At 35.3% G+C, this 27,190-nt stretch overlaps 1 protein-coding gene across 1 annotated transcript; it reads left to right on the forward strand.

Annotated features, from left to right (window-relative positions):
• The first annotated feature begins 283 nt into the window (after window positions 1-283).
• LOC129229634 (probable RNA-binding protein EIF1AD) lies at window positions 284-25,269 on the forward strand. Its single transcript, XM_054863987.1, is given in 5 exon segments — window positions 284-330; window positions 332-371; window positions 4,308-4,416; window positions 13,863-13,971; window positions 25,090-25,269. Coding segments are annotated over 5 exon segments (456 nt in total). The 3' UTR covers window positions 25,241-25,269.
• The last annotated feature ends 1,921 nt before the right edge of the window (window positions 25,270-27,190 follow it).

Here is a 27,190-nt window from a genome sequence, read left to right on the forward strand (position 1 = left end):
GATGATCTTTTCGAACCCTGATTAGGGGCCTCCACACTTCCAAATCCGGCCCTGGTTGATGTGGGGGGGGGGGGGGGGTCTTGATCTCTATGCCCCTTCCCTTGTATCCGCCCATTCTCAAGTACTTGACAACCAGGTAGAATGTAATATGATATTTGATGCTCTTGAATGTAAGCATTGATTCAAAAACTTTCATTAATATTATTTCATTCTTCTTAGATATCAGCACTCAAAGAATACTCCCTGTTTTAACTATTCAAAGTTGCAACCTAACGTGATTGAGATGTCTCGCACCACCAAGAAGAAATATGTTGTGGATGAAGTACTGAAATAAATATGATCTTCCTACAAGTGAACAGAAAATAGTTAAAGTATGACAATCATGTTACTGTGGATAAAATTTGAATTTTTTATTTGAAGGAAGACTCCGTCCCAAGCTTTATGTATGAAGAGGGCTGTATTTTTTTGAAGGGAAAAAAACTATGATTATTTTCACCCTCTTGCACATTCCTATTTTCCAAATTTATCTGTTTTGTTAACTTGTTTTTTCTGTACAACTGTATAAAAAAATTTAAACAGTCAATTTCTTTGAATCTTCCGCGGGAATGGATCTTTTTCTGCGACTACATTCAAGGAATAAATCTGAGAAATTTCTTTGGAAATCCTACCATTTCAAACGAAAAATAGACCCACGGTCTAAAAATTGTTCTTTCTGTCAAAAAAAAAAATGTTTTAAGCACCGGACTGAGGCTTTCGGTTAAATTTATAAGTTTAACTTGTACTGTGAACGACAGAGCTGAATAGCTCGATCGGCCAAGCATTCGACTGGTAACCAGAAGAATGAGTGTTCGTGCCCAACCCAAACGATATGCATCAAAAAAATTTGTCTAATATCTCGCATTACATGAATAGAGTCTGGTGGGGTAAAGTGGTCATAAAATCATAGGTTTTCAACTTTGGTGGATAATAAATACAACAAATAATTTAAACACCTCAACTTTTTTTGTTGTTATTTTACATTGCATTATTAAAGAACACAGTACACTGAAGTTTAGAAAAAAAAATATTGCTTTAATTAGTTTTATAACACTTTCTTTTCCCTTTGTATTTATGACCACTTTACCCCATAGGATGGGGGAAAGTGGTCATAGCATGGGGTAAAGTGGTCATAGTTAAAAATAAATGCAAAACCGTATTAAATAACCCTAATATTTGTATATTTCAGTTATTTTTATGGTTACAAGTATATGCACTAATATTATGCGTGTATTCACGAGTATATACGTGTCGTGTAAACATGAGTAATCACGTTCATGTATGAGTAGATACCGTGCATACCTGAGTATATACGTGTATAGTAGACGTATATACGCATATATGTACAAGTGTACATGTGGGTATATACATAACTGTACATAAATGTATATACGGGTATACACGAGTTAATTCGTGGATTCATCCAGTGCGTGTTTGCACGTGTCTACTCACGTATTTACCAGGGCTGGCAAGTTTTTGCCGGGGTGGTTAAAACCACTGGTAGAAACCGGTTAAAACCGGCATGGCAAAAACCACTTTCTGCCACATTTTCGGCAGAAACTGGCAAAAACTCTCAAAATGACAAAAAAAAAAAAATTGACAGACAGTAGAAAATGCATGGAAAAAATAATTAATTGTTAACCAAATCACAGTTTAATTTACAATATTATCACAATTCAGAATCAAATGTTACATTGTTTGGATTCTGCAGTTGCTTCTTGGAAAAGGTGGTTCCAAAAATCTAAATAGTTTCTCAATTTAATATGCACGAATGAGAAACTTTAGAATATTCTTGCAACAGAAGAGCTAGCAGGCAATACATCAAGGAACAAGCACTATTCATAAAACTTTCAAATTGTATATTTTTTAAACTGGTCCATCATGTACTAACTAGGGTAGTGGTAAAAATTCGACTAGAAAAATGAGTTTCGAGAAGTGGGGCCAATTTGTTTTATGAAGCTGTGATATTAGGTACAAAATGTAGATTAATATTGGGAAGTAAAATTTGTCACTTTCTTCTTGAAGCACATGATAATTTCAATCACAAGCAACTTAGATGAAGCTTATTTGCGAGCAAATTACAAACAGTAATGCCAGTTTAATTCTGCATGTCACTCCTCTATCCTAAGAACACATATGACTTTTGTCCTTTGTTAAGATTAATCCAAATATTACGAACATCAGCAATTGAAAAGTTCCCTTTCTGAACTAAACCAAGGGCACTAGCATAACATTTTATTTTTTACAATGCTGAAATGAAGTTTAATTTTTTAGTTTAAACAAATATCATTTAGTAAGTACCTTAGTTTTTTAAGACAATTTTAAGTTTTTGCCGGTTTTAACCGGTTATAACCAGTTTCTGCCACTGGCACAGCAAAAACTAGTTTCTGCCGGCAGAAAGCCAACCCTGGTATATACACGTATATATGGAAGCACGAGTATATACGTATGTATACGTGTAAACACAATTATATACCTGAAAAAAATGTATATACGTACATTTATGTGTCCGTACATACTCGTCAACCAGTACATATATGTATTCACGAGTATATATGCTTACATACATGTATGCCTACAGAGCGAATCCAAGCTCTTGAGCAAAAATCTAAGGGGTGTGAGAAGTGAGGATAAAAAGCAAAGAATAATAAGGAGTTTATGGTCGTTGACGCGCTACATGCACACAAAGCCAGAAACTGATGGATGCAAAACAGGTCACAAATTTTTTACACAAAGATGATTTTACTCAAAATTTAGTTTTTAAGAATATTTAGAGCACTTTTCAAAAGTTACGGCCCGTAGTAGTTCTAATACACGCATCGCAGCAAAGGCGCAGCGACGGATGAAAGTTTTTCAAAAGTCTCGTTATTAAAACAGAGAGTGCTTTGTGATTGCGACGCATGCATTACAGCTGCAGGCCGCAAATTTCTTCAATCGCTTTAAAACCTTCTTACAATCTAAAATGTTGTGCAAAATTGTCTTAGTGTAACAAATTTGTGACCTGTTTTGCATCCATCAGTCTTTGGCTTTGCGTGCATGTAGCGCGTCAGCATTGTGTTTGTGACCATATGTTCCTTGGGATTCTTGCTTCTTATCCTCCCCTCTAACACCTGGTAAAAATTTTCCCAAGAGTTTAAACTAACCCTGTATACTTGTATGTCATATGCTTGTATGTAAGTATCTACTTGAGTACGTACGTGTATATACGTGTCTACCTGAGTATATAAGTGTTCGTATACATACGAGTAAAAGCAAGTATATACTTGCATTGTCGAATGTAAGTCTGCATAGATAAAAAATACCCATATCGCAGATACCCATATACGTATTTATTGGTGCATTTATGTGAATACGTTTGTATACGTGCCTACACGAGTATATGCGTATGCATACGTATATACTCGTATATTTAACCCCATTTACGGTAAAAACAATACATATTAAGTGACATTAGAAGAACAATATTCGTTAAGCCTAATATTATGACCACTGTACCCCATCTTACTGAAATTGTTCTAAAAAATGATCTAAAATATATTCAGCTAACTGCTAATGAGTAAGCGATCTTAAGACATGTAGGAAGCTTCCTGTGCCGTCAATCTGTTCATAATTCTAACAGACAAAATTTCCCAAAGAAGTTAAAAGAGGTGTTTAGATTTTTAAAATTTTCATATTTACACAAAATATTTTGTTTACCAAATAAAATTTTGCCAGGTTTGGAAATTTTGTATTAAAAATGTAGTTTCTAACTCCCCAAATCTAAAATAAAATTTTCACATTCATTCGAACATTTATTTCCAAGCTATAGTCATTTATTTGACGTATGACCACTTTCCCCCACCAGACCCTACTTGATAGCAATAAATAACACAAGTGAGGTGATAACATAAATGTGATGGAAACGCTCCTTGCTGTAACAAAAATGTGATGCAACCTTTAGCTAAATTGATACTGAATTTTAAGTTTTATTTTAAAGCTTTGGCTTCGATCAGAAAACTAAAGCATAATGTAAGCGAAAAATTAAGTATCGGGTTTAAGATTTCAGACTACAAAGGAATAATTTTTTGTTCAGAAAAAAAAATCCTATACTGAAATGTGGATTCTTCTAATGGCAGTTTTTGACTCTTTGTACAAATAAAAAAATTACTACCCCAAATTGAAATTTCGCTTTTTATTTACTTAAACTATGAATATTTATTGAATATATATGCAAAAAAGCATAAAAATATAGTTGCATGATTTTTCATTAATATTTTTCTGGACATTTTTAGGTAATAAGAAGTTGTGGTAATAATTTACATGAAGTTGTTACTTCTGACGGAGAACAGTTTTTAGCCAGCATGCCCATGAAGTTCCGAAAGCACATCTGGATCAAAAGAGGTATCTCTTCCGACATTTTTCTATAATGCCTCATTACCATTACTTATGCAGTATAATGATCACTTTATGGTTAGGTTATTCTCTACTCTATATTGTTTTAATTACTTGAGATATTTTACCTGGAGCTGTATGCTGTTGAATCTGAGTAATTATTGAATGATAAATGTTTCCCAAGCATAAGTGTTTATGTGAAAATCACAGCAAATTTCTGCATGCTTAAAAATAGCTACGAAATGTAAAATATGTTCTTAAGTTAATTTTGAAAAGATGCTTTGTTCTTGTTCAAAAAATTCTTATTATCTCTTTAGGTCTACACTTAAAAATTGTTAGAAAAGTTTTACAAAGCGAACCATTGTGAAATCCTTATACGAATTTGGAATTGTGAAAACTTACGTATTTCATAACTTTGTTGTGACCTTTTTTTCATTTTCCTCCACTTTCTTGTTTGATAAATAATAGGAATTTTCTGTAATACTCAAATGTATTTGTGGTATTGATAGAGACGAGCCAATTGATTGGCGGAAAGAATAATTTACAAAATATTTCTTTTAAGTATACCTTCAACAAAAAACTATAATGAAAACATTTCTGAACAATAAATAAATGTTATTTTCTGCAAATTGCTATAACATGTAGTATGAAAGTGTACAGGTTTAGAAAGTGTGTAAAACTGAATGAAATACTAAAGAATAACCCTCATAGCTGATATTCACATGACACTATTATGAGAATAATTAAATTTGAAGACTTTTAAATGCAGCAAAAAGAAAGTAAAAAAAGTCCCGTCGCCCCCTACTCTCCAACCACATATTTGCAATAAATAGTTAGCACTTTCAATCCATACCCATATCAAGTCAATATTTATACCATCCTAGACCCTCTTCCACCACTCTTTTTAAACCACCTGCCTTCCAGCTACTTTTTGTTTAATGTTATTGATGTTATTTCTATTTATCTTTTGAAGGACAGAAATTTAATAGAAATAATTAAAAATGTTTATGAGCCCACTGCAAGCTCGAAATAGAAGAAGCTTCATAATGCTTTTGTTTTATTTTTTAAAGAAAATCAGGATTATTTCTTATGTTATGATATCCTCAACCCAACTTTTGATGACTCACATTTTTTTTTTCAGTTATTTTATTCCTTCTAACAATATACATATGATTACATCATGCATTTTAGAACTTACTCTCTAAATTTCAAAAACATTTGGCGTAAGACTAATTTTTCTTTTTTAAGTAACGTCTAATTTAGAGATAGCAAACAATTTGGGTTGAGCTAACTTTGAAGTAAATTCGTATCATTTTATTTTTATTTTAAAATTTTCAATTCAAATTCCATTTGAATTTGTGTAATTTCTCACTTTTATGCCATTTACTATTCTTTACAAGAAAAAATGTGAGTCGATTAAGCATTTAATATAATAATATTGTTGATGATGCCTGTATGTTTTTACAGTAACAATAATTATTGTAAAAAGCTGAAAAAGGCGTTTGAAATTTTTAACTAATATCAACACTAGGGAAGCAAATTCGCCAATTAACGATTATGTATATAATCGTTAATTATATTAATATTTAACTCTACAAAAAAATATTACGATTAAATATCATTTGATTAAAAAAAATGTGTACATAATTTATTTTTACAAACAGATGGTTGAAGTAATGTTTGAATGAAGTTATTCAAATGATTTTTTTCCTGAATGAATATACACATGTATACAATGTTGCAACGTTTTTCATGTTTCAATCCTTTTCTCCTTTAGCATAGTACTTTTAGATAACATTATACTTTTTATTAAAAAAATTAATCTTTGATTCAATGGCTACTAATAATTACAAAATCAATTCAAATTAAAAGTGATCCTAAATTAACCTGCTGACCACTGGCTACCCCCTAATATTTTTAAAATGTCATTTATAGTTAACTAAATATAATTTTATTAACAATAATATGAAATTTTGCTCGAAGAAATTGGATGGAACTTTAAAATTATTTTGAGAAAATGAGGAAAGTGGAGAAAAATAAATCATCTCTCAGAAACAAACAATTAACTATTTCTAACATCGAAGTTATAAAAGAAAAAAAGATGGAGAAATTGATAGCATTAAAAATAATCGTTAATTGGCCAATTTGCTTCCCTAGTATCGATATTAGTTAAAAATTTCAAACGCCTTTTTCAGTTTTTTACAATAATTATTGTTATTGTAAAAACATACAGTTAACATCAACAATATTATTATATTAAATTCAGGGGTCGAAGTAGTCCTATATATCCTATATTTCCTATATTTTCAAAAAAAGCATCAAAACCGTCCTATATTTCCTATATTTTTTGAAAATGTCCTATATTTCCTATATTCCTGTTTTTTACCCTATCTATCTTTTAAAAAGAACAGTAAATCAACTTTGTGACATCGGATTTTTCGCTGAAATATAGCTGAAAGTACGTCCCCAAACGAATTTCAAATTAAAAAACAAAACTGACTAAATCCTGCAACAGGCATCTTCGCTCATTGGCTACAGCAATGTGACGTCATTATAGTGGGGTGGAGTTTCGAGAACTAAATCTGAAGTTGGTTTTAAAATTTTGCGTTTGGGCAACAGCCATTTGTTTTGTTTTCCATCACGGTTTCCGTTCGTATATTTTTGTGTTCAGTGCATTTTGGGATCGTAGAATGTTAGTTCTTTATGATGTTAAAACATAGTTTGTTGTAATATGCGGAATTATAATGGCGAAATCGCATCGCTTAACAAAATTTGGTATGGAGTGGTTGGACCAGGAGGACATTAATCGTACAAATTTTGGTGCATGGTGCACTAAAGGAAAAGATTATTTTTTCTGCATTTTGCCATTTTTGCAACTGTTCAGTGCTCATAAGCGATAGTGGATTTTCGCAATTGAGGCAGCATGCTGAAACATTCAAGCATAAAGAAAACTCTGAAAAACGTCAGAAGGATCCTTCTTAAGCTCTGTTTGTTCTTAATACAAGTGGTAAAGGGTTCAGTTTAGATATAAAATCAAAGAACAGTGGAATTAGTTCTTGGGTCATGAGTGAGGAAAAAATAATAAAATTATCTTTGTTCAAATTTTGTTTAGTTATTTAGTCTATAAAGTACACTGTTTTTTCAAAAAATATTCTTTCAACTACAGGAAAGTCATTTCAGATGTAAGTTGTAATTTTGTTTGAAGCAAAATTATTCGTATAATGTGTCCTATATTTGTCCTATATTTTTTGTGGAAAATGTCCTATATGTGACAAGTCGATCACTTCTACCCCTGTAAATTGCTTAATCAACTCACATTTTTTATTGCAAAGAATGGTAAATGACATAAAAGTGAGAAACTACACAAATTGAATTGGAATTTGAATAGAAAACATAAAAATAAAATGTTACGAATTTACTTCAAAGTTAGCTCAACCCAAATTGTTTGCTATCTCTAAATTAGATGTTACTTAAAAAAAAAAAAAATTAGTCTTATGCCAAATGTTTTTCAAGTAGGAAAATAAAAATCTTATGGAAAAACGTTGGCAGAGCGTGAAATGTGTTTTTTGTTCTGTCCTGCAGAATTTTTAAGAATGAATTGAGCTGTTTTGGTAAAAAAGGCACCCTTCGTTTCGACGGAACACGACTACATTCACACGACCTTGTGGTGCCACTCTTCGTAAAAAATTCTCCGATTGTATAAAATTAGGGGCGCCTTGCGGAGCTCCCTCATTACAGGTATCATTGATGCGCAGCCATAAATAATCAAAATAGAGAATCATTGCAATGGTTCTCTATTTTGTCCTCTGGCATGAAAATATTCCTGTCTCTCAGTCTCCAAAACATTCGTTTCCTTTGTATCATTGAAACAGTTACAATTTCTGAGAATATAACTGTTTAGAATCAGACAAAAGGCACTTCTCTTTTGTCTATTTCTCACCAAATTTGCTTGAGTTCTGCCCCTGCATGCAGTGACGTAAAGAGAAATTTTTTTTAAGGAGGCACTTCGAAAAAAAAATGTTTTTTTTTTATTGATCGGATAGGAAAAAAGGTATTATGTTTTTAAATAAATCAAAATCAATTCCTTCTCCCCCTAAAGTTTTCGAAGTTGAAGTCTCAAAAACGCAGCTTTAGACAAACTTAGAAGATTTTATGAATAGGAGGATCTGGAGGATCTCCGAGGAAAATTGTTCAAAATTGTGGTCAAAAGATTTAAGCAGTGTTTACTTTCAGGAGCTATCCCACTTAATTGTTTTGTAAGTGTAGTTTGAAAAGCCCATTGCTTGTGATATTAAAGAGAGGCGGCATGGGGGCGAATATTTTTTTAAACTCAAATCCTAAAAGCAATTTGTACGGCCATATTTTGTAATTCTAGGGTCAGTGATTTTTCAAAATTAGAGCTCCAAAAACACAATTCTTAGCGATTTTCGGTGTTGTTGAGTATTTGTGGGCTTCTCCCTAAAACTTAAAAATATTTGATGCAAAAGAATGACATCTTTGTTTGTAACATATAAGAAAACTGATATTAAATTGGTACAAGTAAAACCAAAAAACTACCTATTGAAAAGAATCATTGGATGAGTTCAGATCGAGATTTAATTTTGATGTAATTTACTTTGATAAATACATTTTCTCTTTATAATCAGCAAATCATATTCGTGTTCTTAGTTTGATCAATCAATATGAATAACCAATTCAGTTTTAATTGTTTGTTTTTTATCTAGTGGGATAGCATTTTACTAGATAAATATTTGGATTTTCAACATTTCCGTTTTTCGAAAAGTTTTTTAGGCATTAATGTTTCTCAAATATTAAAAACAGATTCATTGCTTGTGTTTTAATTTGTATTATGCATAGCCCTTTGATTGTTCTGTTTATCAATTTGTAAAAAATTCAAGCATGTACTATGCACTGATGTTATAACTAACTTGATTTTCCTGTGTGTATAGGGGGGGGGCGCCAGGAAACTTTCGCCCCGGGCACCGTCAGCTCTTCGGACGGCCCTGTATACACACTGAAGAGCCAAAACATGACCACCCCTAACTTTTTCAAGGAATTCGTCTGGATGACGTGGAGACTGCATGATGAAGTTAGGTTGGTATATAACTGAGGCTGGAGAAGGCCAGGCTTCATTCGAGCACTTTCTTTTGTGAATAATGGGAAAGGGTAACGATCTCGGTGAATTTGATAGAGGGCAGATTGTGATGGCCGAAAGGCTTGAAACGAGTATCTCAGAAACTGCAAGACTGGTAGGTTGTTCATGATCTGTCGTTGTTAGTACTTATGCGAAGTGGAAAAAGGACGGTGAAACCAACAGTAGTCGTAAAGGTGTGGGACGGCCTCAAAGATAAGGGACGTCGGAAACTAGGCCACTTGGTGAAGCAAAATCGGAGGCAGACAGTTGATCAACTGACAGCTCAATGCAATGTCGTTGCGAGTGAAAGTGTTTCCAAACACAGTTCAGCGGACACTGCTGGATATGGGACTGTGCAGCAGATGTCCTACTCAAGAACTCAAGTGCCTCTATTGACCAACGGTCATCGCCAACTACGCCTACAGTGGGACCAAGAACACCGAGACTGGTCCTTGGATGACTGGAAGAGAGTTATCAGGTCCGACGAATCACGATTTCACGTTCATCACATAGATGGTTGTGTCATGGTTCGCCGTCTTACAGGCGAACAGTTACTCCCGTCTTGCACCGTTGGTCGTAAACAGGCTGATGGTGGCGTTATTATGGTCTGGGGGACTTTTCCTGGCAGGCTCTGGGACCCTTAGTTGTGGTAGAACATACCATGAAGGCTGTGGACTGTCTGAACATCGTGGCAGATTAGGTGCTCCCGTACATGGCGTCGGTCTTCTCTACTGGAAATGGCATCTTCCAGCAGGACAATGCCATACGTCACCGGGCTATAATTGGGTTGGAGTGGACCCAGCAGCATGATGAAGTATTCCAATTAATGCCCTGGCCACAAAATTCACCGGATTTAAATTCTATCAAATACATTCGGAATTTCACGGAAAGGCAGCTCGGAGCTGAAACTCCCCCATGTCAAGAAATCTCAACTTTGCTTGACTGCTGCATTAACATTGGGTACAATCTATCTTCAGATGTCTACCAAGAGCTTGTGGTATCCATGCCAAAGCGAGTCGCAGCTGTTTTACAGGCCAGAGGTGGCACAACAGGTTATTAACTGGGTGGTCATAATGTTTTGGCTTATCAGTGTATATATATATATATATATATATATATATATATATATATATATATATATATTCAAGAGCCAAAACATTATGACCACCACTACATTTTGCAATCAACTCACCTGGATAACGTGGAAGGCAGGTGATCAGGTGGAAGTGGTATTTAACTGCTGCTGGAGAGTCTGAAGAATCATTCTTTCACTAAACTTCTGTGTGTGACGGGAAAGGCTGCGGATCTAAGCGACTTTGATATAGGGCAGATTGTAATGACTCGAAGGCTCGGAACAAGTATTTCAGAAACTGCACGACTCGTGGGTTGTTTGCGACCTACAGTTATAGTACTTATGCAAAGTGGATGAATGATGGTGAAACCAGCAGTAGATGACATGGTATTGGACGTCCACACGCTATCAAAGGAAAAAGTCGTAGGAGACTGTCTCACATGTTGAAGCAAAACCGGAGCCAGACAGTGGCTCAGCTGACAGCCTAATACAATGCAGGGCCAAGTAGAATAGTATCGAAGCACATTGTTCAGCGGACACTGTTGGATATGGGGCTACGCAGCAAACGTCCCACTTGTGTACCTTTGCTGACCAAGCGTCACCCCCAATAGCGCCTGCGCTGGGCCCGGAAACATCGCGACTGGTCCATGGATCAGTGGGAGAGAGTTGTCTGGTCAGATTGTTGGGACTCGCTAACTTCCGTGGATGAAATACCCGAAGTTCGAGGAACTAAAACGGGTTGTTGCAAGCCCAACAGAAATTGTGGTGTGATCTGCTCGGGGGAAAAATGGAATTGAAAAACACATTTAACAGTCAAAAACAATTTTATTCAATAACGATAAATATATCTTAAAATTTGTAATATCAACAAGGGTAAATAAACTACTTTTAAAACCCAAACATTTTGACTGAACATGAAACCCCCCCACAAGAACATTTATAGGAATACATTATATAATACTGTATCGTTCGATTCCAAAACTTAACTGACTAGTCAACGCTAGTCCACCTTGAGTCCATTGCCTAAAAATAGAGTAGTCCTGATAATATTCAAGATGGAAGTTCATACCATTCAGGATATTCACTCTTTAATACTTGGCATATCAAAACGTGAAGGCCTGATCCTTCCATAGGATCCTACGTGAAAATTGATTGCAGCTCGTACCACACGTGGCCAGCCGCCATGCTGGACCTTCCATAGACTTGACCTCTCGGACACCAAGAACCGCCACATCCGGTGAAGAACCCTTACACGCGGACATCCAGTCCAGCCAGACTCCAGGACATCTTTTAATCCAATCCAGCGTGAACCTTCGACGGTCTTGTGAAGCCTACGTCCAACAACATCAACTTTCGTGAAAGAAACTCCACAATCTTTCACCTTTTTATCCTTCACCACCAAAATGCCTCAAGGTGACCAATGGAACCTGCCCGCTCTTTTAGCCGGGCACAACGAACTTATTTCCTACATTTTTCTAAAAATGAAGTCCACTCAACAACGTGGAACTGATGAGAAACTGGAGCACACCGCTCCCAGTAACCACCGAACTGCAGTTACGGCAACATGTATCAAAACTGATAAGATAAGAATAACAAGAGTAAGATTGATTGATTGGATGCACTCTCTTAAATACATTTCCCAATTCCACCACGTGATGATGTGACGTTTATTGAATCACATGCATAAATTATCGCTGTGAAACAACACACCTTTTATTTTCTAACTGTGAAACTTTTAAAATAGTTGTTCACCTGCACTCAGTAAAACGTTACTCAACTCGGTAACAGTGACGTCACATCATCGCGTTGTGTAAACAAACGCATGATTCTGTTGGAGTTTCTACTTTGGGGAACAATTCGTCTGCCGGTTAGGTAGTGGGATAATTTTTCAATTTTTGTAATACAATGAATTAAGTTACTAGAACTTTTTTTAAACCTTTGGGAATTGTCTTCAAGAACTAAAATTTCATATTTTTGCTAACACAGATGAATCACGTTTTGTCATGCATCGCAGCGATGGCCGTGTCAGGATATGTCGTCTTCCGGGCACAGTTGCTCCCTCAATGTACAGTAGGTCATACACAGGCCGGTGGTGGCGGTATTATGCTTTGAGGGACGTTCTCTTGGGGGGTCTCTGGGACCCGTGGTTGTGGTAGAGCAGACCCTGAATGCCGCAGGTTATCTGAACATTATTGCGGACCAGTTGCACCCGTACATGGCCTCTGTTTTTCCAGCTGGAAAGGGAGTGTTCCAAAAGGACAACGCCCTGTGTCACAAGGCTAAAATTGTGTTGGAGTGTTTCGATGAACATGATGCTGAATTAAAGTTAATGTCCTGGCCGCCTAACTTACCGGATCTCAATCCGATAGAACACATTTGGGATGTCATGGGACGGCAGCTCAGAGTTCAAAGACCTCCAATTCGCAATATCTCGGATTTGCGTAACAATTGCTTAAACATCTGGTACAATCTGTCTCCGGCCATCTACCAAGGACTTGTGGCATCCATGCCAAGGCGGATTGAAGTTGTGTTGTATGCCAAAGGTGGGCCAACTCGTTATTGACAGGTGGTCATAATGTTTTGGCTCTTGAGTGTATATATATATATATATATTGTCGATCCATGGGTGAAAGTTTTCATTCTTTTGACGTATTTCCATCTTTTTTTTAAATTGGAAACGGAATGTGATGTTACAAAATAAAAGCGAAATATAATCGGGGAGTAAGTTATATCTAGGAAGTTGAATTAACTACGTAAGAGGAAACTGCTTCTTATTGCCTAATGATGACCAAAAAAATTCTCATATTGGAAATTTTTTAAGTAAAGAAAGGGTGTGTACCAAAACTGGTTTTAAATTCAAGAATAAAGTACCTTGTACTTGAAACTAAAAATGTTTTTGTAAAAAGGGTTTAAAAATAAAACTCATAAACAACCAACGAGTAATTCTATCTTCAGTAGGTTGCTTATGTTCTATTTTTAAATTTTTTTCACAAAAAAAATTTTTTTGCGAAAATTTTGTTCATATTTATGTTTCACAAATACCTTATTTTGAAGTATAAAGTGCTGTATTCAATCCTTGGATTTAAAATCTAATTTTGGGATGCACCCTCTTTTTATTTGAAAAATTTCCATCATGAGAATTTTTTTGCACTGCGTCAATCCATATTATGTATTTTTTTCCCTCCTGTTTCTGGTATCTAAGAGAAGAATAAAACATTGCTCTTCCTTTCTAATATAAATATTTTTCAGGAAATTTCGTTGTTATTGATCCTATTGCAGAAGGTGTGAAAGTTAAGGGAGAAATTGCCCAAATTTTGTTCAAGGATCAAATAAACTATTTTAAAGAGCAAGGCATTTGGTAAATTCTTTTTGGATCATTTTAATTTACAATTTACTTGAATTTTTTCTTCTTTCTAGATTCAAACGTCTCACGTGTAATTCATTGTTGGGCCATTCCATTTGGAGGAAGGGGACATTGTTCAGCATATTTTGTTTTATAAATACAAATAAAACAAGCTAGAAGTTTTATTTCTGATAGCAAGAGTAAGGATTTGTCGTCAGGATTCCGTAGAACACTAAACATATCGTTTTTTAATAAAATAATTGATGAATGCGCAATAAAGTACACGTGAAGGAACGGGACTCGTATGGATCCCATTCCATCACAGGCATTTTATTGCATGTCACTCGATTATTTTATTCAAATTGACTAACTTTTGATGTTCTACATAGCTCTTAAGACAAAGCTTTACTGTTGCAGTCAAAAATAAAATTTATAGCTTGTATTATTTGTATTCATGAAACAAAATCTTATGACAAAACTGCTCAAAATGTCTCGTTCCGTCACATCGTCTCTTCAGAACAACAGTAGGATATTTTAGTGTTATTCCTGGGATTAGATACAGATACAAATGCGCTGACCAGCAACAGAATCTGGGCCCAGCTACGCTGGTCCTAGTCGATTTATTAGTCCCCAATGAAGATCAATGGCTTAAAGCTATCCACTCCTTTGCTCATTACCACCTCATCCGATAAGCTGTTCCAAGTGCCCTCGACCCTACTAAGGAAGTAATTTTTCCTAATATCCAGGTTAGGCTGAAGTTTGAATTGCTAAAAACAGTGTCCCCTCGTCTTGCTTTCTGCAAAAAAATTTAACCAGTTAGCATCTTTCATTTTGATAAATTTAAACAGCTGAATCATGTCCTCTCTGGCCCTCCTTAGCTCCAGACCGTACAAATTAAGCCTATCAAGTCTGTTATCTCTACATAGTATAAAATGAAGTCCCCAAAAAGCGTCTGTGTGTTTGAACTCGTAAAACTCGAGAACTACCCGGCCGATTGTGCTGAAATTTTCACAGTTTGTTCCTTTAAGTCCTGAAAAGGTTTGCAGACCAGTTCGAATAAAATTCGATGAATAGTTCTTTTTTTATTCCAATTTACTTCTAATTTTTACATAAGTTGTCAAATATTGGGGTAAGAAATTTCTTGCACATATTAATATTACGTATCGTTAGAAAGGGTAGAATTTTCCGCGTTCTACGCAGTTTGTTTCAATGCTCTAACTTTATTATGACGGGAGTTATTAGCGTTTTTAGCTAGAATTTTTTTAGGCTTAGCTGAAATTTAGGTACTACTTTCTTCATTAAATAAATCAATAAAAAGTGAAGGAGTTGTCCCACAGCTTTCTTTTTGACGCCATTGGACGAATCGACCTTTTTTACTCCAGATCTAACTCGACCTATGGTCGAAAAAATAAGCTTTTATCTCGAAAGGAAAAAAAGTTACAAGCCTTTTTAAATCAAGTTTAAGAAATCGCGATTCCATTCAAATTGTGAACCATTTTCTTTCGCATTTTAATTCCTTAATCTTATTTTATTTTGTGTTTGCATGGTTACACATTTTAGATCATCTTTCTGGATTTAATTTCTTAAAAGTATTTTAATATCTGTAGTCATTGTTTGGAAGGGAAATCGTGATGGTTTTTTTTAGTTATTTTTTACGCCTGATTGTTGAATATACGTCACTTGACACTATTTTTATTTTCAAGGTAGACCGGGCAAAGCCGGGCAAACCAGCTAGTCATAGTATGAATCTGAAAGTCCTCTTACTAGTCTAGTAACCCTTCTTTGAACTCTTTCCAATACAGAAATATCTTTCTTCAGATAAGATGCCCAAAACTGAACAGCATACTCCAAATGAGGTCTTAATATTCTAGATAAAGGCAGAAGAACCTTCTTAGATTTGTTTGAAATAGATCAATTGGTAAACCTAAGCATTCTGTTTGCTTTGTTCAGTGGCTCAGCCAGAAAATTTTTCTGTCAGGTTGTTTTCAAAATAAAAAACTGTTACTTTCTTTCCCATTCATTTACAATGCATAATTATTCAATATCAAAGAGTTTCTATCGATAAGTAATTATTCATTCTAAGTACTTGCTGAAAAACAATTAATAATTTGTTTTGATATCACTATAAAACAAAGAAAGTGGGAAAAAGCACAGAATATTTATCATTAGTTTTACTTTAATCTTACATATATATATATATATATATATATATATATATATACAGTAAAACCTGTAAAGTTGACCACCTTTGTAAGTTGACCACCTGTCTATGCTGACCGCTTTTGTCAGGAACGGAATTAGTCCTATGTTATATAATGAAGGAAAACCTCTGTAACTTGACCACCTCTCTATCTTGACCACCTGTCTATCTTGACCACTAATGAACAACAATTTTGGTTTGGAGCATTGTAAAAAACCCTTTGTAAGTTGACCACTTGGTTTATTTTTTTTTAATTTTTTAGCAAATTATTTTATTTTATTTTTTTTATAGCTTTCCAAGAACATTTTTGATACCAGACCAGCGTTTTACTAACTAAATGAAACAGTAGCATAACTAAACCTCCTATTGAGTTTAACCACACGGGAAAACTATTAAGAACCCTTTTATTCCCCAAACTTGTTTTTCTTTATGAAAACATGTGTCAATAGAAAAGTACAAAGTATTTTTTTCTAGTTATAAAATTTTGTGACAACAATGGAATTGTGCTAAAGAGTAAAGTTACTTGCATTGCAGTATTTCTGGTGCAAGGGATTAAGAGATACGACATTTTCACTCTCAACTGCTTTTTTGAACTATGAGAGTCCAGCTTGTTGCTCTTTGTGTTATAGTTTTACATAAAATGGCTTCAAAAAGAAAGTTAGTTGAACTTGAGATTGATAAAAAGTATGAAATATTAAAACTAATTAAAAAGGGAGAAAGCTAGAGAAAATTAGCTGACACATATGGAATTTCTAAAACTAGTGTCTAATAAGTGCGCCAAATTCAACAAGGAGTTATTTTGTTGAAAAGTAGATCATCTTGGAGTTATAAATGTACATGAGAAAAATTTGCAATTTTTGAGAAGCTATGAATTTTTAGGAACTATTAATATCAAATGAACTTTTCATAAACAATAAGATTTTTTTTTAATCATTTTGCTGAAATTTTAAATTTGCATGACACATTATACGTCATTCTGGGAAAATAATCTCTAAAAATATTTGAATAACATTCTAAATTATTGTTTCAAAGTAATACTAAACAATAAAAGTGAGTTAAACGGAAAGAGTAAGGGTCAATCAATCAAAAAATGAATACATGGTGCAAGAAATGTCAAAAAAAAAAAAATAAAAAAAATCATTGCCTCCTCCATAAGTTGACCACCTGTCTAAGTTGACCACCAAAGGACTGCACCGCAAGTGGTCAACTTACACAGGTTTCACTGTATATATATATATATATATATATATATATATATATATATATATATATATATATATATATACAGTAGAACCTCCCTTAAGGGACACTCTATTTAAGGGACAGTCACAGAGAAAGAAATTACAGAAAAATTATGTACAAGTAAATAAGAAAGAGTGAATTTACTGGGATTCAAGTTTTACTTTTCTTCTAAAAATTAATTGAGGAGAGTTTAACATTATTATATGTTAAAGAAACAAGTACATTTTGTAAAAGTCTTGCTGAGAGTTACATGCACGATTTGCCCATCAAGATACTTATTCAAGTAGGCTCAGGGCCAAAGGAGAGGGCAAAAACTGACTAGCTTTTTATATAATAATTGAAATGTGAACACTAATTGTAATTCACAATGTCTTGCATTGTAAATTACATGAAATAAAGCAAATTCATGCAATGAATTACTTCAAAATAATTGCTTTATGCTGCAAAATTTTTGACTCAATTATAAATTATAAAATAGTAAAAAATTTTTAAAATTTTTGAGTGTAAATTTTATTTAGTTGTGTATGAAAAATGTATAGTATTTAATTATAACCGTTAATAGTCTAAATTCATAAAAAATTATACTTAGTTAACCAGGGTTGGCCAGATTGGACCCAATTGGGTTGGACCCAATGGGTTTTTTTGAAAAAACCCGTCTAAAAAAACCCATTATTTAGCCCACTTTTGGGTTTTTAAAAATTTTCTGAGAAGTTTTTTAAAAAATTGATTAATTTAAATACTTTCACGAGTTAATCTTATTTTTTATTTGTTCTTTACCACAGACAATGGACATAAAAAATGAAATTTTGAACTTGAATAGTATTTCTTAACTCCTGACGGCATTAAAAAATACTTCAAAGATTTTAAATATATTAAACTTTTTTCTTTAACTGGTCAATAATTAACTCAAATTTTCTTGACTTTGTCTTGTCATGTCTGATTTTCTCAACATTTGTAGATTGTACAGAGGAAACTACTCTGGCTAAAAGGCTTTCATGTGAATTATTTTCTACAAACCAACACGTCACAAATCTTGAATAAACAAGGTATATTTTTTTAGAAATCAACAGATTTCTCAAACGGTCAGACAGGAAACAGAATAGTATGTACAGTATTTTCATTATCTTACGAAAAAGTTTAATGTTTCTTACTCTTACACAGAAATAGAAAAAAAAAGGCAACATAAAGTTCAAAGAAATGTTTTGATTAAGCTGGAATTCAGTAAAAAGGGAATTAAACTACTTGAAATTCTACGGTAGTTTTGCATAACAAAATGAAACACAATAAAGTAAAATGCAAAAAAAAATTGTAGTAATTAAAAACGAACAATAGATCGAGAAGTAACTTTGTCTTAACTGTTGGTAATCATGGGAACTAAAAAATCAGAAACTTCACCATTCTTGGGTTTTGTCGTCTTTTATACTTTTCTTCAGAAAACGCTGAATTTTAACTAGTTTTCCAGCTTTTTTTACCCCAAGACAATTTTTGCACTTTGTCCATATACTTACGCTACAATATGTTACAAGTACCCCACATTTTCCCTTAAAAAAGACAAAAAAACCCACATTTCTTTTTTAAAAACCCAGTTTTAGTTGGGGTTTTTTGGGTTTTATTTAAAAAAAACCCATAAAACCCTGGGTCCATGGGCTTTTTTAAAAAAACCCGGGTTTTTGCCAACCCTGTAGTTAACACATTGCATGCATAAACTAAAATACCTCCGAAGGGACACCTCTATTTAAGGGACAAAATGTCTGGTCCCATTAGTGTCCCTTATTGAGAGGTTCTACTGTATATATATATATATATATATATATATATATATATATATATATATATATATATATATACACACACTGGTGTGCAAAAATTAAGGACAAGACGGTTTTTTCAATATAACTTTGTACAAAAGCGATGGGATTGAGATCCGGAGATCGTGCCGGCCAATCCATACGTTCAATATCCTCACTCTCTAAGAGCTGTTCGGCAACTACTGTGCGATGACATGTTGCATTGTAGTCCATGAAAAGGAACTGCGGACCCATAGCGCCTCTAAAAAGACGCACATATGGAAGAAGAATCTCGTTACAGTAACGGGTCCCTTTGACTCAGGCGCGGATCCACGGGAGGGGAACTGGGGGAACGTTCCCCCTCCAAAATCCCAAATGTACCTAAAAATTTTCAGAACAGAATAATACAGCACCATTCTTTCCTTTTTTAAAACTTGAACTTCAAGAAAGGCGCCAGGAAAAGCGAGGAGAGAATTGCAAAAGCAGATTCAAATAGGAGAACTGTGGGAATACCCCCCCCCCCCCCGTCTCAAAAACAATCCCAAGTGTACCTAAAACAGTACAGAAAACAGGAGTACAGAATTTTTTTTTCCGTTTTTTAGAACATGACCTAAGGCATCAGGAGAGGCAATTAGACAACAATAGAAGCAGATCCACGAGGGGAACTGAAGGAATGCCCCCCCCTCTCATATATACCTAAGAAATTTTACAACAGTGCAGGAAAATTCTTCTACTTTATACTTTAACTTGACTCTTACTTTAACTTGAAGAAAAGCTCCGGAAAAGTGATTAGAAAATAGCAGAAGCAGATCCACGGAGGGGAACTGGAGGAATGTTCCCCTCCCCCCAACATATCATGGGTCCCTAAAAGGTTTTAGAACAGAGAGCAGGAAGATATTGTTTTATATTACTTGAACTTGAAAATAGGCTCCAGGAAAAATGATCAGACAATAGCAGAGGCGGATGGCGGATCCGTGGAGGAATGTCCCCCCCCCCAAAAAAAAAATCTCATGTGTACCAAAACATTTTCACAACAGAGTATAGCAAAATTCTTCTGTTTTATAAAACTTGAACTTGAAGAAAAGCGAAGAGAGAACTGCAAAAGGGGATCCAAGGAGGGAGAACTGGGAAATGTTCTGCTCTCCTCTGGAAAAAAAAAAAAAAAAAAACCAAGTAATCCTAAAACTGCCCAGAAAACAGAGTACAGGATTTTTTTTCCTGTTTTTTGAGCTTGATGAAAAGCTCCAGGAAAAAAGATTAGACAATAGCGGAAGCTGATTCACGGAGGGGAACTGGAGGAATGTTTCCCTCCCCCCAAAATCTCATGGGTACCTTTCTAAAAAGTTTTAGAATAGCAGGAAAATTCTGTTTTATATAGCTTCAACTTGAAAGAAAGGCGCAAGAAAAAGCAAAGAGAGAATTGCAAAAGCGGATCCAAGGAATCCTGGAGAATTGTTCTCCTTTCCCCTCAAAAAGAAAAAAAGAAAAAATCCCAAGTGATCCTAAAACTGTTCAGAAAACAACGTACAGGAATTTTTTCACTGTTTTTTAGAACTTGACGAAAGGCTCCAGGAAAACCGATTAGGCAATAGCAAAAGCGGATCCACCGAGGGGAGCTGGAGGAATTCCCCCCCCCCCAAAAAAAAAAACTCATGTGTACCTAAAAACTTTTAGACAGAGTGCAGGAAAATTCTTCTGTTTTATAGAAATTGAACTTGGAGAAAGGCGCGGTGAAAAGCGAGGAGAGAATTGCAAAAGCGAATCCAAAGAGGGGAACTGCAAAATGTCCTTTTCCAAAACACAAATTCCCAAGTAACCAAAAACTGTTCAGAAAACAGGGTAAGGTAAAACCACCAGTAGTTGACACTTTAAAGATTAATTTTTTCTGTTTGATAACATAGCTTTAGAGGGAATTCATCGTAGGAGAAACTTTTAATAAGTGATAACTGTACCAACTATTCCCCTATTATAATGCAACAAAATTAGATTAACAAAAAGAATACACATTTTTTTAATAAAAAAAAAAGGCATTGGGTAGGAGTTGACACTAAACTAAAACGAGAACATCTAATTGTTGACACACTTTGTTTTCAGTAGTTGATACATGCTTTGATCCAGAAAAACTGGAGTTGCTTAATAAATGAATTCGTGCCTACTTGTGTGAATATAGGAATCGCACTGCCGGATCTAGGCAGCAGCAAGGCAAAACCTTTGGCCTACCTTTTGTACATAGTCGATACCCTTTGCCCCTCCCCCCCCCCCTCCCCAGTTGCCGGGTAACAACTTCTAGGAGGATGCAAATTTAGACTATTTCTGTTGTTTTTTCGTTGAACCTACATAAAATTTCAACGAAGGTGGGTAAAAGGTGGCGGGATTTAGGTTTTGCTCCGGTTCAGAAAAATCGAAGATCCGGCCATGCAGGAATGTAAAGACAGTTATAGAAAAATATAAAAATTAAATGCTTCCGTCGTAGGTTATAAGACTATGAGAAGTTTATATAAAAATTCGAATGATCGAAATCGGGGAATGAGTAAATATTTTTCATCGTACTAAAAGGCTCATCGATATGGCACAGTACAGCTTCCCAGTAGTAGTTCAATTTATCCTCTTTAGGGCCATTTCCAGTCTCCTAAATTTTCGTACTTGCTTTTTGCATCTGTTTTCCAGTAATCTTTCAAAATAAGTCTTTTTGAACACAAACCAGTTTAAACTGTCTTTTGTATTCATTTGGTGTAGAGTTGATCAAAAAATTTAAAGCTTCTACAATTCAGTGGCGCAACCAGAGGGGGTGGGGGATCACCCCAGAATGCTGATTAGAATGTGTCTTAAAAACATTTCTAACAATTAAAGAGAATAACAGAACGGACCTTGGAAAAACATAGTTGTTTCAATAAGTTGAAAAAAAAAAGAATGTCGCGAAAAAATCTACATTTCTTTTGAGAAGAACCTTGAAATAAAAATTTTCAATCGTGGCGGTTTATTAATCAGTTAATTACATCCCCTCCATTTTTCTTTTCTTTTTCCTAGTCTGTCTAAAAATAAGAAAGTCCATAATTGGGAAGACCCTTTTCCCCAGTGAAAACTTTAAAGACTGTCTCAAATCTCGTTTAGGGCTTGAATTTCGAAAAAATTCCAGGGGAGAACTATCTACCACCTCGCATTCTAAAAACATCGCGAATCGTTTAATATTGCTTTTTTGGAGCTTCAAATTTGAAAAATTGCCAAAACCCGAACGTTACCAAATATAATCTACAGTCACGTTTTTAAGACGTCCATTACGAAAAATTTCCGGACAAGGGCCCGAATGCTCTCATAGGAAATCAAAAAATGAAAAAATCACAATTTCGAAAAATTTAAAGGGGTGAGCATTTAAATCCTTCGTCACTGAATATCACTTAAAAACTTCGTTTCCTCTGACTTCAATTTCGAAACATTTTTTTGGTAACAGCCCCAGAACCCCACCGCTCGTAACATCATCAAAGTTAGTCTGTACCTGTTTTAGGAAATTCAATTTTGAAAGATTGGGTGGAATGGTGATCGATTTAGATCTATTCTACAAAAAAAAAAAAAAATGATCTGGGGCAGCCCCCAAAAGTCCCGTCTCTTACCTCGAGATGGGAAGATTTGACTCAGTCAATTGGGCGCCGGGCATATTGGGTGCCGGAACATTGGGACCAATGGTGCTCGGCGCTTAAAGTGCTCGGCACCCAATGTTCCCCGCGCCAAAATGCTCGGCACCCAATGTTCCCGGCGCACAAAATTCTCGGCGCCCAACCTTCCTAGACCGCTCTTACCTTACCATCAACAAATATCGCCTATAATCGCGTTTTTAAAACTTCAATTTCTAAAAATTTCCATAGAAAGCCCCTCTAAACTTTCCTTCCCGTAACATCATCAGAGGGCGTCTAAAACTGGGTTCTTAGGGCTATAACTTTCAAAAAATTTCGGGGGGAAAACCCCCGGATCCCCTTATCAGTTGGCGAAAATTTAAAGATTTGAATATAAATATAGCAATGAAAATAACGATTTTCTAAATTATTTTCTGAAAATTATACTTGCAAAATCTGTAAAGCAAAAATTTTTTTATAAGAAGCGTGAAGCAGAGGATAAGTTGTAAAACTCAATTTTTACGGTTATTTTCTAATGAATAATTTCATATACCCCCCTCCCCTCCTCCATAAACATAAACATAAACGGCTAAAAAAGTTCCCCTCCCAAATCCATAGTCTGGATCCGCCCCTGCTTTGACTGAACCTGCGTCGAAGATGTGAAGGTCTGTACGACTACCAAGCATGATGCCTCCCCAAACGAGAACACCGCGACCTCCATACCTGTCCCTTTCAATGATGTTCGAGGGATGATCCCGCTCTCTCCAGATGAGTATGCAATGAGAATCGCTACTCAGACTGAATCTGCTCTCATCTGTAAAGAGTACTCGTCCCCATTCATTGGCAGGCGTTAGAGGTACACACCGTATAGGGCGTCGTGCAAACAGACCACCACCGTGCAGTCTTCTGGCCACGGTAAAACGCGATTTCGGTCGTCCAGTCGCCAGTGTCGTGTGTCTGGCGATTTCTCCCGCTGTCTGCCGCCTGTTTCTTCTGGCCTGTAAGACAATATACCGGTGATCTGCGGGTGTGGTTCCTCGGGGACGACCACTACTGAACCGCCGGATAGCTGTTCCTGTAGTTTGAAATTGTCTCCAAAGTCGTGAAACGATGCTGTGAGCAATTCCGAACTCTGCAGCCACACTTGTCACACTGCGTCCTTCCTCCAACTTCCCAGTGATTCGACCTCGGGTAAAAGCATCCCAATGGTCGTCTAACAGATTGATTATTCGCCATTTCTCGCTGAGGCAGCAACTCGGTGTGATCTTAACTGCTATACGGCGTGCAATCTCTTTGCCAGAAATACTGATCTTACACCGACAGCATGCTTTATACTACTCAGACACTCCCCCATTACGTCTGCCTGCATATCTGCGCATGTGATACCGTACATCACCTTACTTAATCTCCTGATTGGTCTTTCTCTCCGCTCTGCCTCTTTGCTCAGCTGATATGCTAATTTTTCGACTTCGTCCTTAATTTTTGCACACCAGTGTGTGTGTATGTATGTATATATATATATATATATATATATATATATATATATATATATATATATATATATATATATATATATATTTAAGAGCTTCAGCACAAACATATGTTTGGATAAATGCTGACCAAACACTACTACAGCCTATTGATTATACCTTATTTGACTACGAAAGAAGAAATGGTAGACTGTACCCATGGCAACTGATGAAGCGACCATTACAGGAATTGTTGATTCAGCCCTGTAAATGTTCATCCAACTGTCAAACAAAGGCTCGTTCTTGTAAAAAATTACAATGTATTTCACTTTGCAAATGCATCAATAATGATTGTCAAAATAAAAAAGATGGATTTTTATATTTTGCTTTTGAAGACCTAGGTAAAAATGATTTTTGGTATTAAATAATTTTTTCAACAAAAATTATTCTTTTAATTTTTAATTATTTTTTGTTTTATTTTAAATTACCTAGCTTTAAATATCTTAAATTTTAAGAAACAACAGGACATTGAAACTAGGACAATCATTAAAATGGTTCAGATGAGTTTGCTCAATTTATTTACTTAGTACCTAAGGAAGCGGGGGGGTATAAAAAATTAATGAACCAACGAGCCTCCTGGCAACATCCAGAATCGTAATCTGCAAACTTTTCTGAGTTCAAAACAATTTACAGAATGCAGTCCTCATATTTTGCATACTCAACACCCTTTAGCGCCTGCACTAAGTTATATTATGAAGTTTTATAAGTTAGGAAGTTTGTTTGAAAGTACTTTTTACACCTAAGTTTTTTTTTTTTTTTTTTTGCAGGCCAAAAGGTTTTCTTGAAGATGCCACTTTTAAGAAGCAGCGTCAAAATTCAAACTCTGATGATGAATTATTTGTAAATACTAACAGACCTTGTATAGACTCTGAGTCTGAAACTGAATCAGATTCTTGCTCAGAAAATGATGGTGAATAATTTTTATTAATAAAAATATGAAAATGGTTCTTAAAGCGTTCGTGAATACATAGATGTCGCATTTGCTGTGAATGGTTTGAAATCTGGAACTGTCTGAAAATTCAAAAACTTAAATGCAAATATTGAACAAGTTGTGAAAATAAAAAGGAATTTAAAAAAATAAAAAATAAAACATGAAATTATAAATTTTTTAAACATAAATTAAGCAAAATTCATTTTTGAAATGAAAAATTACACCTCACATAGGTCAAAGAAAGAAGTTAAGACTAGAGTTCAAACAAATATTTATGATTATTCAGTAAGTTACCGCCCTATAGCCAGGGCTGAGGCAGAAATACATGAAATACACCGCCAGCTCTGTCATTTCCAGCCGAGGATTGCAGTTTCGTGCTTATTAGCACTCATCAGCCCGGCATAGGAGCTGGAGGTGGAAAAACTATTAAGGAAGCCAAGAGTGCCAAACAAACTGGTAGCTAATACAGAATTAGCACTGACCAGATGAGTGACCGAAACAATGGTTCGGTTCAACCCGAAAATTGAAGGCAAGGCAGGTATATTCATTAAGTTACCGCCCTAAATAGCCAGTGGGGGTTGAACCTTATTTTCGGGTTGAACCGAACCATTGCTTCGGTCACTCGTCTGGTCAGTGCTAATTCTATATTAGCTACCAGTTTGTTTGGCACTCTTGGCTTCCTTAATAGTTTTTCCAACTCCAGCTCCTCCCGGGCTGATGAGTGCTAAGCACGAAACTGCAGTCCTCGGCTGGAATTGACTGAGCGGGTGGTGTATTTCATGTATTTCTGCCTTAGCCCTGGCTATAGTGCAGTAACTTACTAAATATACCTGCCTTGCCTTCAATTTTCGGGTTGAACCGAACCATTGCTTCGGTCACTCGTCTGGTCAGTGTTAATTCTGTATTAGCTACCAGTTTGTTTGGCACTCTTGGCTTCCTTAAGAGGTTTTCCACCTCCAGCTCAGTCACTTCCTATGTCGGGCTGATGAGTGCTAATAAGCACGAAACTAGTCCTCGGCTGGAATGACTGAGCTGGTGGTGTATTTCATGGATCTCTGCCTTAGCCCTGGCTATAGTGCAGTAACTTACTAAATATACCTGCCTTGCCTTCAATTTTCGGGTTGAACCGAACCATTGCTTCGGTCACTCGTCTGGTCAGTGCTAATTCTGTATTAGCTACCAGTTTGTTTGGTACTTTTGGCTTCCTTAATAGTTTTTCCACCTCCAGCTCCTATGCCGGGCTGATGAGTGCTAAGCACGAAACTGCAGTCCTCGGCTGGAATTGACTGAGCTGGTGGTGTATTTCATGTAAATATTTATGGGTTGGAAAAGTTTTTCATATTTCAGAATGCATCTAAGAACCAATACTTTTTTAGCATCAGAATTCTAGAAAATGTTATTTCTAAAATATTGTTGTAGTGAATATTTTTTGCTATTAGCTTTCAGCAAAGATCTTTTATGAGTGAAACATGTTGTTTGTTGTGGATAGTTGTGTAGATATTTATTTAACTTTTCGTTCTTGGCATTTTGTATGAATTGTTCAAAGTCAAAAGTAAAGGAGTCACTTTTGAGTGATTCAATTACTGAGAAGGAAAAAGAGAAACCTCTCTTCATAAAAGAACTCTTTTTACTACATGTGAAATACAGCAGAACCTCATTAATCCAGAATAAAAATGGGGATCCATCTTGTCCAAATTAATGAAAGTTCAGATTCAACAAAATAACCTTTAAAGTGCACTAAGCTTCAAAAACTACTGTACTCTGTAAAAATTGTATTTCGATTTCAAGAGAATGAAATATGTTTTTTTTTACACAAGAGATGAATTTTGAATTACATAATTCGAAATTGTGTGTAAAGATCTTTCCTGTAAAATATTCCTGCTATAGAATTGTCCCCGATACTTTTATCATTCAACAGTTCTTTCAATTTAACAAGT

This window comes from Uloborus diversus, chromosome 9 (assembly GCF_026930045.1).
Source record: "Uloborus diversus isolate 005 chromosome 9, Udiv.v.3.1, whole genome shotgun sequence".
Lineage (NCBI taxonomy): Eukaryota > Metazoa > Arthropoda > Arachnida > Araneae > Uloboridae > Uloborus > Uloborus diversus.